The sequence below is a fragment of the Oryctolagus cuniculus genome, chromosome 1 (assembly GCF_964237555.1).
Source record: "Oryctolagus cuniculus chromosome 1, mOryCun1.1, whole genome shotgun sequence".
NCBI lineage: Eukaryota > Metazoa > Chordata > Mammalia > Lagomorpha > Leporidae > Oryctolagus > Oryctolagus cuniculus.
In genome coordinates this window covers 110820421-110834380 of record NC_091432.1, presented here as the reverse complement: position 1 = coordinate 110834380, position 13960 = coordinate 110820421, and the positions used below count along the sequence as shown (strand labels likewise).

General features: G+C 48.8%; 1 protein-coding gene across 1 annotated transcript in view; it reads left to right on the top strand.

The window, feature by feature from the left end:
• Positions 1–235: 235 nt before the first annotated feature.
• Positions 236–13960, top strand: part of LOC100357956 (ATP-binding cassette sub-family C member 4) — a gene marked incomplete at its 5' end in the record, with an annotated part of 33192 nt that continues 19467 nt past the window's right edge. The window contains 5 exon segments of the mRNA XM_051835987.2: positions 236–337; positions 1186–1259; positions 1261–1375; positions 8631–8725; positions 8940–9026. Coding sequence (XP_051691947.1) covers positions 236–337; positions 1186–1259; positions 1261–1375; positions 8631–8725; positions 8940–9026 — 473 coding nt within the window.

Below are 13960 nucleotides of genomic sequence, written 5' to 3'. Positions count from 1 at the left end.
GGCTCCTGGCTTTCGCCATTTTGGCCATTTGGGGAGTGAACCAGCGGGTGGAAAAACTCTCTTTTTCTCTCCCTCTCTTTCTAACTCTACCTTTCAGAGACACAAATTGAAAAAAAAAAAAAAGATCCAAGAAGCCTTGTCGTTTGCACTGAAATCCTGTGGCTGTCCAGTGCCATGTTCTCTGTGTTCTGCAAGCGGTTTGTGCTGCTGGACTGAAATGGGCACACTTTCATGACTTCTCTTGCAGGCCTCAGACACGCCCACCCTTCAAGGCCTCTCCTTCACCGTCAGACCCGGGGAGCTGCTGGCTGTGGTCAGCCCTGTGGGAGCAGGAAAGGTAAGTCCTCGGGCTGCGTTTCTGGAGCTGAGTCCAAAGCTGCATGTAACACAGTTTTATTTGGCATATCTGGAACGGCATTTCTAGTCCGTCCATGGAACATGGGTTTGCCAAGAAGGTCCCATGGCCACACATAGAGGATCTCCAAAGAGTTCATGGAAAATGTGTGCTATTAAAAAAAAAAACAACCTGTATATGTTCCAATTTTTGCACTCAAGTCAACTTGTTTTCTTTTTCAATTTTTGAGAGACAAAAGATACAAAGAGGAGAGAGAGTGCGCCCATCTGCTGGTTCACTTCTCAAATGCCTGCAATGGCGTGGGCTGGGGCCAAACCTGGGAACTGGCAATAGCATGCAGGTCTCCCATGTGTGTGGCAGGAGCCCAGTTACTTGAGCCATGGCTGCTGCCTCCCAGGTTCACACCAGCAGGAAGCTGGAGTCAGGAGTTGGGGCTGTAACGGAAGCCAGGCTCTGCCAGACAGACTGCCCCCTCCCTAAACCTTCCTTTTAATTTCATTTTCCATGGACTCTTTGGAGTAAAGCTGTTCTGTGGCTGTAAACATTATTAGTTAGTCTTTGCCCCGTATAACCTTTCACTGGGGGGAAACTCATTTGTAGAGTAGGTTGTTAGACCCTTTTGTTAATATGCTTTATAGACCATTCTTTTACATCAGCCTGCTACTGTTATTTTCAGTGTGTGTGTGTGTGTGTGTGTGTGTGTTTATTGCAACTTCCTGTGCTGTACTTTGTCTTGCTCTCAATGAAAGAGCGGTGTTTGTCAAACCCCAAGGGCCAGGCTGGGCTGCCCCGTGTGCTGATGTCACGTGTGTTTGTGTGATCTGTTTCAGTCTTCGCTGTTGAGTGCAGTCCTGGGAGAGCTGCCCCCGAGCCAGGGCCTGGTCCGTGTGCATGGCAGAGTTGCCTGTTTCTCAGCAGCCCTGGGTGTTTTCCGGAACCGTGAGGAGCAACATTCTGTTTGGGAAGAAGTATGAAAAGGAGCGATATGAAAAAGTAATAAAGGCTTGTGCGTTGAAGAAGGTGAGTGGTGACTTGAATTTCATTCTCGAATTTTAGTGTTAAACTACAAGGTTTGTTAAGACTTTTTTTTTTTTTAAATTTGGAAGGTTTATTTATTTATTTGAAAGGCAGAGTTGCTGGCATCCCATAGGGGCACTGGCTTGTGTCCTGACTCCTCCACTTCCGATCCAGCTCCCTGCAACAGACTGGGAAAGCAAAGGAAGATGGCCTAAGTGCTTGGGCCCCTGCTACCCACATGGGAGACCCAAAAGAAGCTCCTGGCTCCTGGCTTTGGCCTTGCCCCGCACCAGCTGTTGTGTCCATCTGCAGAGTAAACCAGCCGATGGAAAGTCTCTCTGTCTCTCCCTCTTTGTAACTCTGCCTTCCAAATACATAAATAAAGAAATTTTTAAAATGAGAGAGAGACAGAGCTCTTCATTCCGATGGTTTGCTCCGCAAATGGCCACAACAGCTGAGGCCTGGCCAGGCCAGAGCCAGGAGCCAGGGGCTTCCTCCAGGTCTCCCACGTGGATGCAGGGACCCAGATATTTGGGCCATTCTCTGCTGCCTTTCCAGGCTTGTCAGCATGGAGCTGGATCAGAAGTGGGGCAGCCGGAACATGAACCAGTGTCCGCATGGGATGCTGATGTCACAGGTGGCAGCTTTATCCTCTGCGCCACAATGCCAACCCCTTCTTTTTAATTTGAAAAGATTCTTGAATGCTAGTTGGTGCTTAAGTTAGTCTTCTGGATAGGTACACACACATGCACAAGTATACACACATACAGACACACGTCATGTACACACTCTGTATGTTTTATTCCTTTTCCTGATGTAATGACATTTACAGGTTGTTTTTTTTTGGGGGGGGGGAGGGTTTTTTTTTTTTTGAAGCTTTAATTTTAACTTTTTAAAAAATGGACAGTTAGAGCCTGAACAGTGGAGAGAAGACTGTGTGGAGGCTTCACGTGCCTGTCTCGAAGCTTGAAATGGAATTAGCTGGTGGCCAATCTCGCCTCCTCCCTAGCCCGTCGGTTATTGTGAAGGGGGTCTCAGACCTCACAGTATTTGGTCTGTAACTATTTTATTGTTTTTCTGTAGCAGATAACTCATTTAAAAAAATCATAACAACTTATAAAATGATCCACATTCCTTGAGATGGTCAGCTTACTCAGTGGTGTTGACGCATATTCAGTGAGCGTATTATGAAACCTCTACCCTCACTGGTTTGGCTCAGATGCTCACGCTGGGCCCATGTCCCCAGGGCCCCTTTGTGTTCACGTGTTGCCCTTTCTGCTTCCTATTTTACTTGAGGGACTCCCAGTCTCCAAACACAAACTCACGACAAGGAGAAGAGACATTATTAATGACCCTGATTTGATCAATACAGTTATTGAAATAGCATGCCACACAGTTACTGTTAATCAGATTTAAAACTTTCAGAGCTGGAACCTGGTTTGCTCACCACATTGGTTACAGGTATCAAATGATCACACTGAACTCTATAAATATGTATGATCATATAATAATGAGTATAAAAATATATAAGTATGTAATTATACAATAAAATAGTGAAATGTAAATATTTGATTATGTAAAGTGATAAATATATAATGATATGTAATTACATATAAATATCTAATTAAAACAGCAAAGCAATAATAATAAAGGAAAATGAAAGGCTTTAACTTTTTTTTAACATGCATCATTTTATCAGTAGTGAGGTTGCTTTCAGAAATGACAGTTTGTGGGGCTGGCACTGTGGTGTAGTGAGTAAAGCTGCCGCCTGCAGTGCTGGCATCCCATATGGGCACCGGTTCAAGTCCTGGCTGCACCACTTCTGATCCAGCTCCCTGCTCATGTACCTGGGAAAGCAGTGGAAGATGGCCCATGTGCTTGGACCTCTGCACCTACGTGGGAAACCCGGAAGAAAATCCAGGCTCCTGGCTTCAGATTACCCCAGCTCCAGCCATTGCAGCCAATTAGGGAGTAAGCCAGCAGATGGAAGACCTCTCTCTCTCTCTCTGCCTCTCTGTAACTCTGCCTTTCAAATAAATAAAATCTTAAAAAAGATGACAGTTTGGAAGACAATGGTAAGATGAAATGTGTAATTACTTACTGAGATTTAAAGAAAATTGGTGATGCTGAATGGAAACTGAACACACAGCTAGGAGAATGCAAGTTAGGAAAAGGAAGAGAAGGCCACCGGGAAAATTCTGTGTTGCCCCCTTTGGGTGGTGGAGCTCGGGGAATGATGGCATCAGAGGGCTTTCTGCAGGGTCTGCCCAGTGGCCTGGCCGTCTGGCTGTTCTCTTATACCTGTGGGTAGGGCCGTAGACACTGCCAGAGGTGTAGCATTGAAAGCTCCTAACCAGCTTTGCAAGGAAGGAGTACATTTGTTTGAAAGTTGCCTTGAATCTCAGATTGTATCAGGTGGGCAGCATATTTTATGATGATGTGGACAAAAGATATAATTGCTGTTTAATGGGCTTTTATTGCCTTCCGCCGGGTTATTGTTCATGAGAGATAATGTGTTCTTAGACATGACATCGAGATAGTAGTGATGAACTTGATTTTTATTAAATGGAATATATCCCTCATAAGAAAAGAAGGGGGAAGCAGATGTAGCCCAGTCTTCATCCCATTTGTTCAGGGTCCACCGTGTGCTAATCCCCACCCCGGCCCCATGTCTCACACATGCACATACAAAGATGTATGAATGCTAACCCCTTTCCACAATGTCTTTGATGCTTTTTTTCTTCGTTTGGGAAGACAGTGGCTTTGAGAACTGAAGTGACTCAGCTCAGCATTTGCAGTTCAAGTTCAAATGCACATCTGCACAGGTCCAGATGCCCCCTTCCCCTGCGCCCTGCCACCTCTCAGTTGTGGAACTGTGTGTGATTAAACTGGGTGATTGAAGAATGTGGAAGGCAGAGAAAACAGATCCCAGGCTTTTCCTCTTACCTGGATCGGTTATGCTCAGGTCAGGCCAGCCCTGCTCTCGCCCTCCCCATCTGTGGACATCTGGGTCCCAGTGTCTCAGCAGGTGCTGGGGCACTGGCTGTGTTCAGTATCTCCCACGGCCGCCGGTCTGCGTCTTTAGCTACCTTGAGGCATCTGCATGGCACAGACTCCTGTGCAGAAGGGGTCCCCCGCAGGGCAGGGCTGCACAGAGACTTGGAGGGTGGTGCTTCTCTGTTTTGGTGTTAACAAAGCTAACCCTGCACTGCGGAGGGACGCATGTTCTCCTTGTACTCATTCCCCTCCTTGGCAGGAAGCCAGGCCCAGGGTGCAGAAGCACAGCAGAGCCAGAGGCTGCCCTGGCCTTGTCTCGCGCTGGCTGGCACGCTGGGCCTGTGACTGCTGGTGTGTCTGCTGCCGAACCCGAACGCTCACTTAGACGATTTCCTCAAGGATGGCTGTGCTCAGAGCTGACTCGCTGTAGCAGCAGTCATCGAGGTCTCTAAGAAATCGGGGAGGCGCTCAATGAGTTGTGCGGTCCTCTGTCAGTCTCCTTTCTGAATCTGTGTGTCAGGGGGCGGGCATAAGGTGGTCACAGATGATAGACACCTCATGGAATTATCTGTGCCTGTAGGTGCAGAGACTGAAGATGGAATAGGAAAGGCTTGGTGTTAGAGGAAGCCAGGAGCTCCCCGGGTTTGCCTCAGTTTCCTTCCTTGTCAGTGGGGGAGGTTGGGTATGACTGGATTTCAGGCAATGCATGGAGATTTTGGTCAGTGGTATTTGTCACTATTATAGCGCCTTTCTCTAAATCCATCAGTAAGGAACATGGAGTAAAGCTTGCTCCTTAAGCTCCCTTTTGCCCCTCCTAAAACAGAGCAAAGCAAGATATCTCATATCAGATCAGGGATAATAAATAGGTGCATCACTGTAGATCTGATTAAGGTAAATTTATGAGTTAATTGAACTAAAAACACGTAGCCACGTCTTTAGGCTGATTACATTTTAAAGTGAATTGTGGTGAGTTATGGGGCATTCCTCAGGACACGGTGTAATAATCTTAGGAACGTTGCGAGGAGCAGTTAAAAGCCGAGGCCCCGGGTCAGACAGCTCTGGGGTTGAGCCTCCGTTGCTCTTCACTGAGTGTGAGATTCTGCCTAAGTGTCTCAACTTGCAGTTACAGGTTGCTTCTTCCATAAAGTGGAGATAATAATAACATCCATCGCATAAGGCTGTCATGAGGACCAAATGTGACCATGAATTTAAAGTCCTTGGTTGCCAGGGATGTCATGGGCCTGCTATAAATGTTAGCTCCTAATTGTAAGGGCTATTAATTTTGGGGCCAAATCACATAAAACAGGACATGTTAGGAAGAATGTGTCTTGAGTATGCAACTTCTAGTATTTGAGTTGATTTCTGCCTTAAGTGCTTCATACACAGTACAGTAACAAAGCCAAGGATAAAAAGTCCCCATACTAAACACAATGCATGATGTAACATTGGCATGCGTGGTATTTTTTAAGCCTTGAGCACTTTTTAGAACATCCAAGCAATTTGTATACAAGGGTATGACGCTGAAAAATTCAGGTTTAGTATTTTCCTGTGTACATCACTGGAATTTATGAACTCCACTGGGCACCTGCAGGCTTCTAGTTCCTTTTCATATTTACCACATTCCTGGCAACGTGGACGCGTTCTTTTCAATCTGCCTTGACAAGTGTAGTATAATTATTGTTATAGCTTGAGGTTTTCTTCTCTCAGCTGGGATAACCATATCATTCCATGGCGACATCATAGGAAATAAGAAATGCTTTCTGGGGCTGGCATTGTGGCATAGCGAGTTAAGCTGCCACCTGCACTCCGGTATCCCATATGGCTGCCTGTTTGTGTCCTGGCTGCTCCACTTCAATCCATCTCCCTGCTCATGTGGCTGGGAAACAAGTAGAGGATGAGCCGAGTAATTGGGCCCTTGCCACCCATCTGGGAGGCCTGGATGAAACTCCTGGCTCCTGGTTTGGCCTGGCCCAGCCTGTTGCAGCCATCTGAGGAGTGAACAAGCAGATGGAATATCTTTCTCTCTGTGTCTCTTCCTCACTGTCTGCAACTCTGCCTTTCAAATAAATAAATCTTTAAAAAAAAAGGCTTAGAGTAAAAGGAATGTGAACCAAATTTAAATGTGGAGACTAAGTTTCTTGATATGTCTGTGTGTGAATACAGATGTCTGAATTTTGAGTTGTTTTAGTATTGCCTTCATGAATGTGACTTTCAGTACCTGCAGAGGGTAGCGTAATGAGGAACAGCAGAAGAGTGTGAACTTGGTTTGCGTTCTTGCCCTCCCAGGGAGTCGCATCACTTGCCTACCTTCCTTCTGTCTCCATTTGACCATCTGTGAAATGGAGCAATACTTACTTTGCAGGTGGTTGTGGGGCCTGGAGATAATATCAGCCACTGGGAGCCATGCTTGGTGCCTGGTTCCTGCCACGTGGGAGCTGGTTGTACTGGGGAGATAAGCCTGGCATACGCACAAGATCTGTGATGCAGAACAGGGCCAGTCCTTTGTGAGCAACAGAAACAGAGCTATTGGAACTCAGTGGACAGAGAGCTGCTTTCTGACGGGAAACACAGGGATGGTTTCAGAGGAGAGGATGGAGATGCGGCGAGACAAACTGTGATGGGAAGGGCAGCTCCACATCAGGAGAAGCTGTGGACAGCGGCGTGAGTGCCCTGCTGCCTGGATCTGGAATTACCCCCTGCCCAGGCCTCGTGTCTGACCCTAAGGAGCCATTCTGGTGGTCTCCCCAGTGGGATTTCACCATCGCTGAAGGATGCTGGTTGTGTTTCTGTTCTGTTGGTTCAAAGCCCACAGAGCCATCTCTTGATTTCTCTCTGCTTGTGTTACGTGTCTGCTTTTTTAGTGAGAGCGTGTTATAGAGCAAATGTGGTTAAATTTTAGTTAAATTTAAATACTGGGGCCAGTATTGGCTCACTTGGTTAATCCTCTGCCTGCGGCGCCGGCATCCCATATGGGGCCAGGTTCTAGTCCCGGTTGCCCCTCTTCCAGTACATTCTCTGCTGTGGCCCGGGAAGTCAGTGGAGGATGGCCCAAGTGCTTGGGCCCTTGCACTCGCATGGGAGACCAGGAGAAGCACCTGGCTTCTGGCTTCGGATTAGGAAGCTGGAATCAGACTCAATCACAGCACTCTAATATGGGATATAGACATCCTAACTGCTGTCTTAACCTCTAGGCTGACTGACCACCCATGCACTGATTCTCTGATACAGTGACTCCCATGGCTTTGGGAGCCATGTGGATAGTGACAACCCCTGTGATATTTCCATGCGTCCAGCACAGACCTTCAGACCTACGTGTGTAGTTGTTACTCAGCATCACCAATAGGTATCTCACTTTGCCCTGCCCACGGTTTTGACTTTTTTTTTTTTTTTTGCCTGAAATCCATATCCAGCATCTTCTCCAGCTCAATGCACAGCAACCCTGTGCATTGCCAAGGGCAATGTCATCCTCTTCCTCCTCTTCTCTCCCAGCCCACCCCCATCCTGCAGGCGAGGTGAGGTTTGCCTCGAATGTGGCCACGTCTGTCCATTTCCTTGTCCCCACTCTGGTCCTAGCCACAGTCCTTTCTCAACAGATTGTAGCTGGGACTGCCAACTCCTGCCCTGCTGGCACCCTTGGCCTTTACTGTCTGTCTCCCGCAGAGATAGGAGTGGTTCCTTAACCTGAGCCAGGCGGAGTAGTCGTTCTGCCTTTAGAGGGAGTGAAACTGGGACCCTCTTTGCGTCCTCTGCCCTCATCTCCCACAACTCTCCCTGCTCTGCCCCAGCTGAGCTGCCCTCTGGATTGTGCTTTGCACACCTTGGGCCTGCGTCTGCCTTTAGTCTCTGCCCTTACTCATTCCTCTACACTGCACGCCCTTCCTCCCGGCCTGCCCTCTACCAGGGCTCTGCTAGACCCATTGACCAGAGCCCTTGTGGACTAGACCCTGTATATATTACCTGTCTCCTGTGTGGAAGCTCTAGGCCCTTGGTTTCCTTCACTGCACTCAGAACCATGCCTGACCTAGTGCTGAAGCCCAGTGGATCCTGTTAAAATGGTGAAGTGCACAGAGCTCTGCTAATCTACAGCATTAAAATCAACAGTACGCCCGAGAGATTTTTGGAATGGTTCAATGTTACGATTTAGCCACCATGGAATACATGCATTGCTGTTGATCAAATCCAAATTGATTTCTCAAAAACAACTGATGGTAGTGGGAGAACTACTTTACGGCTCCCCCTCACCTTGTCTTGCTCCCTGTAGGATTTGCAGCTTTTGGAGGATGGGGATCTGACAGTGATAGGAGATCGGGGAGCCACGCTGAGCGGAGGGCAGAAGGCGTGGGTGAACCTGGCCAGGTAAGCCGCCTCTCGGCCGCCTGCACACTTTCACACTGCTGCTGGAGGTCACGGGCACGTTGCGCCCACTTGCTGCGTGGTGGGCGCATGTGAAAGGCGGGTCGTGCTTTATTGGTTGGTGCTGGGTAGCACAGTGGTGGAACACTGTCATGATTCCTAGGTGCGAGCTGGGAGGGGACACTCTTCCTCGTCTGGGGTCTCTTCCCTTTTCCAGGGCAGTGTATCAGGACGCTGACATCTACCTCCTGGACGACCCTCTCAGTGCGGTCGATGGGGAAGTCAGCAGGCACTTGTTCCAGCAGTGAGTTGAACCTTGTTTTATGCCATTTCTGCTTTCCAACAACCATCCAGGGTCAGCTCAGGAGAGCCTTTGTGGCTTCATGAAATTCAGCTCCTCCTGCCTGGGGATACCCCCAGTCCCACCTGGAAGATCCACATTAGGGAACAATTTTGCACAAATAGGAGATCAAGGTAGGAAGGTGCACAAGAGGATGGCAGTGAGCAGAGAACATGGTTAGGGATTTGAGAGCCAGATGGCAAACTGGGCCCACTTTGTAGCTTCTGCTTGAGTTGCTTACCTGGAAACTGTGGCTGGAAGAATAAAGATGGCGTAGGCTGCTTCAGTTGAGGGATGGACTTGGCAACCTGGCCCTGGGCTTTCAGTTCTTTCCTTCCTGTTTGATTTATGGTCATCACAAGTAGGGATTTTAGGGCCAAGAGAGAGCTCCTGTGGAAAGGCCTGGAGGACTTACTAACCTGTAGATTTGGAAGTAATTAGTGAAACCTGGAGTTTTAGAATGATTTCTTCCGTATCAGAGTATGGCTTGAGAGTTTCCCGTTGCTTTGTGGATTCTTAGCAGAACTAACACTTAATGACCCCTAGACGTGGAGTATTAGCTTGCATTTGAAACTAGGTCTGTGGAATCTGGCTGGACTCCTGATTTTTCACTGGGTGTTTCTGGAATTTGTTTTCTTTGGCTCTTGTTTAGCCACTGAGCCATGAGGTAGAATGACTCAGTAATGTTTTCTGTGTGTACTGTAATCGAAGGTGCTGACTGACACTTCTTCTGTGGTTTAGATTGGCTTTTGTGAGAGCATGGTGAACTTGATCTTGCTTAAATAGCGTGCAGAAGGACCAGTGTTGTGGCACAGCAGGTTAAGCTGCTGCTCGCAATGCCGACATCTTATATCACAGTGCTAGTTTAAATCCTGCCTGCTCCACTTCTGATCCAGTTTTCTGCTAATGTGCCTGGGAAAGCAGCAGAGGATGGCCCAAGTACGTGGGCCCCTGCCTCACACATGTGGGAGACTTGGATGGAGTTCCTGGCTCCTGGCTTCAGATTGGCCCAGATTTGGCTGTGGCATTTGGAGGGTGAATCAGTGGATGGAAGATTCCTCTTTCTCTCTTTCTCTCAGTGTGTGGTGTGTGTGTGTGTGTGTGTGTGTCCTTCTGCCTTTCAAATAAATAAACCAATCTTTCTTAACAACTTCTAAATAAATAAATAAGCAGCATCCGTATTTGTCCCTCAATTGGCTTTGTGTGTGTGGTTTACCTTGTTAATCCCAGTGTACCCTTTCAGCTGAGCCCCAGTTGGCTCTGATGGATGCTGTTCCTCAAAACATCTTCATTTACTAAAGGATGACAGAAAGCTATGGAGAAGTTAAGGACCCAACTGGACAGAGAAAGAGACCCAAAGAAATGTAGATCTCGTTCTTGCCTTTTAAGAAATTTCTACCAGGGCCAGCGCCATGGCTCACTTGGTTAACCCTCCGCCTGTGGCACCAGCATCCCATATGGACGCTGGTTCTAGTCCTGGTTGCTCCTCTTCCAGTCCAGCTCTCTGCTGTGGCCTGGGAGGACAGTGGAGGATGGCGCAGGTGCTTGGGCCCCTGCACCCGCATGGGAGACCAAGAGGAAGCACCTGGCTCCTGGCTTCGGATCGATGCAGTGCCAGCCGTGGCAGCCGTTTGGGGGGTGAACCAACGGAAGGAAGACCTTTCTCTCCCTCTCCCTCTCCCTCTCCCTCTCTCTCTCTCTCTCTCTCTCTCTCACTGTCTATAGCTCTACTTGTCAAAAAAAAAAAAAGAAAAGAAATTTCTACCTGGAGCTGATCAGGACAAGTAGGCCTAAGAGAATTTTAATACAGGGCAGTCCGTGCTAGGTGGAGGAATAAGTGGGCAGCTCTAGGCTGGTTTTAGAGGGCACGATGTGGGCTGGGCTCAGCAGGAAGTGGCCAAGCCTGTGGCCCTGCAGGCTGGAAAGGGTTTGTAGAGGCTGTGAAGAGGATTCAGCTCCTTGTGGCAGAAGGAGCTGTAGAAGCAGAGATGCAGAGACGATAGCAAGCAGAGTGCATGATTGGAACAGCAAGCAGACAAGTCTTCCCGGAGTGGAGGACGTGGGTTTTGCAGCAAAAAGGATGTTTGGAGAGGCTCGTGGGGAGGTGCCGCATAGGCCACGGGGGCAGCTGAGAAAGAACGCTGCACACCAGGAGGCTTAAACAGCTGGATTCTGTGTTCTCACCGTTCTGGGGGCTGCAAGCCCAAGATCAAAGTGTCAGCAGGTTTGGTTTCTGCCGAGGCCTCTCGCTGGCTTACCAGGAACCACCGCCTCGCATCCTCCCGTCTCCTTTCCTCCTCCAGTGTCTGTGCCCAGGTTGCTCTGCCTCACAGGTCATCAGTCAGGTTGGAGCAGGGTGCACCCTTGTGGCCTCGTTTTGACTTGCCTTTTTAAGGGTCCTGTCTCCGAATTCTAAGATAGCAGGAATTATGGCCTCACCTAAGCAATTTAGTCCGTATCAGTTGTCCCATGTAGCAAAGTGATGAAGGATTTGAGCAGAGTTAGGGTAGCATACAAAGGGACTTCAAAAAGTTCATGGAAGTGTACCAGTCTTTTTTAAAAAATCATTTATTGATTGATTTAAGAGACAGAAAGCTCCCATCTATCTGCTGGTTTACCCCCCAAATGGCCACGACCACCCAAGTCAAAGCCAGGAGCCAGGAACTCAGTTCAGATCTCCCACATGGGTGGCAGGGACTCCACTGCCTGTTGCTTCTTAGGGTCCCGTTAGCAGGAAGGTGGGCCAGCACTGGGGGTTAAGCCCAGGTACTCTGATAGGAGATGCATACATTTTAGATAATGTCTTAACTGCCAGGCCATACTCCCATACTCCCCATTATCTTTTATTTTATTTATTGCAAAGGCAGAGTTACAGAGAGGCAGAGGAGAGAGAGAGAGAGAGAGAGAGAGAGAGAGAAAGAGGTTTTCTGTCTGTTGGTTCACTCCCCAATTGCCACAACGGCCAGAGCTGGGCCAATCGGAAGCCAGGAGCCAGGAGCTTCTTCCAGGTGTCCCACGTGGGTGCAGGGGCCCAAGGACTTGGGCCATCTTTTACTGCTTTCTCAGGCCATAGCAGAGAGCTGGATCAAAAGTGGAACAGCCAGGACTTGAACTGGCACCCATATGGGATGCCGGCACTGCAGGAGGTGCCTTTACCTGCTATGCTAGAGCACTGGCCCCTCCCGTTATCTTTTAATTCAGTTCACCCACAGCCTTTTGGAAGCCCCCTTAGGTTGCCAGGATAGATTCTAGGGGTTGGGACATGAGGTCTTCCACGAGTGTGGGGCTCCAGTTGGGGCTCACTAGACATGTCCCCATCAGAGTGTGCTTGGGAAATGTGCCTGGAATTGGGATGACGAGAAAGTTCTAGAAGTAAATGGTGGTGATGGTTGCCCAGCAGTGTGAATGTACCTCATGCCACCATGTGCTTATACATTGTGAAAATGGTAAATTCTATTTTACCGCCACAACAAAAAACCAGTGTGGTGGCGTTGCGTCTTCCAGAAGGCAGAGAGCAGAAGCAGCTGGCCCTGGTCCTTGCCCTTAGCTCTCCTCTCTGTTCCTTCCCACCTGCGTGCTCCTGGGTGTGCCTTGTTGGGTTTTCCTGTGGGCAGAGCAGGGCTTTTGTGGCTTGCATGAGCCATGTGCGGGTCCACTCGAGTTCTCCATCACTTGCAGAACAGCTCCTGATGGGACGTGGTGTTTGCCTCTTGGGAGGGGAAGAAACGTGTTCTGATTGCTGGGTGTCTGTATGCATGTCACAGATGCTCCCCAAGTTTTTCTGCGCACACAGGAGGGAGTTATAATGTCCTCTTGCACCTTGAAGGTTTAATGCCTTTGAATATACACTTGATAAGAGTAAGCTTGTTAGAACGGTTGTTTGCTGATCACAGCCACATTCTTTGGGGAAACTTGGAGCAGGGAGCACGAATGCAATTTAGGAAATCACTCAGGAGAGTGTTCTCAACGAGTTAGAAAATTGGATTGAACCATATGCTATGAAAGATGATGGTTGTGTTGAAGCTTAGGAATGTGAAGTGTTTTGTATAAAAAGTGAATGAATTACACTTCTATTTGCCATTAACAGTTTTACTTCAATTGTGGATGTACATCCACGGTTATGAAGGTCTGTGAGTTTTACAACTATATGTTGGAAACGTTAGTGGGCCCTTATGACACTGATGCCAATCAGATCTGCTGCGAGCTTTCAGTCTTGTTCCATTTTGGAAAGCCTCAAGCTCTTGGCCGCAGGCAAAATGAGTTCTGCGGGTCTGTCTTGATAATTAGGTCACCTACACCCACTTGTGTGTGCAGGCTGAGACCAGGTGCCTTGTAAGGAGCAGGAATGCGTGTCTCACAGTTCTGGGGGCTGGGAAGTCGAAGCTCAGGGCCACGGCCAGTCTGGTGTCTGCTCCAGGCTCATCGTGGTCCATCAACAACCCTCTTTCCTGAGGCCTCCTTTATAAGGAGGGCTAATCCCATTCATGAGGGCAGAGTTCCATGAAAAGACCCCTCCTCCAGGTGCCTTCCCGCTGGCGACTAGGTTTCAACAAGAGACTGTGTGTGTGTGGTGGGGGTGGGGGGACATGAACATTCAGACCTCAGCACTGGTTCACCTGTCCTGATTCAGTCCTTCCTAGGCTTTGCTCACCTTCTGGGTGCAGCACCAGGCCCTCAAATGGCAAAGACTTCTGTGCAGCCCGCCCCCATTCGGCTTTGCTGTCCTTCCGCTCCCAGCCAAGGCGACCTGTGGAATGCCAGAGTCAGGCATGCCTGTTCTGTCGTCTGCCTGTCTGCACGCTTGCTGTTCATTCTGCTTATGCCAGAGCCATGGAGAAAGGAGGATGCAGACCCCACCCACCTGCCTTTCCCTTCTGTGCCTGCAGGGGGCAGTGTGC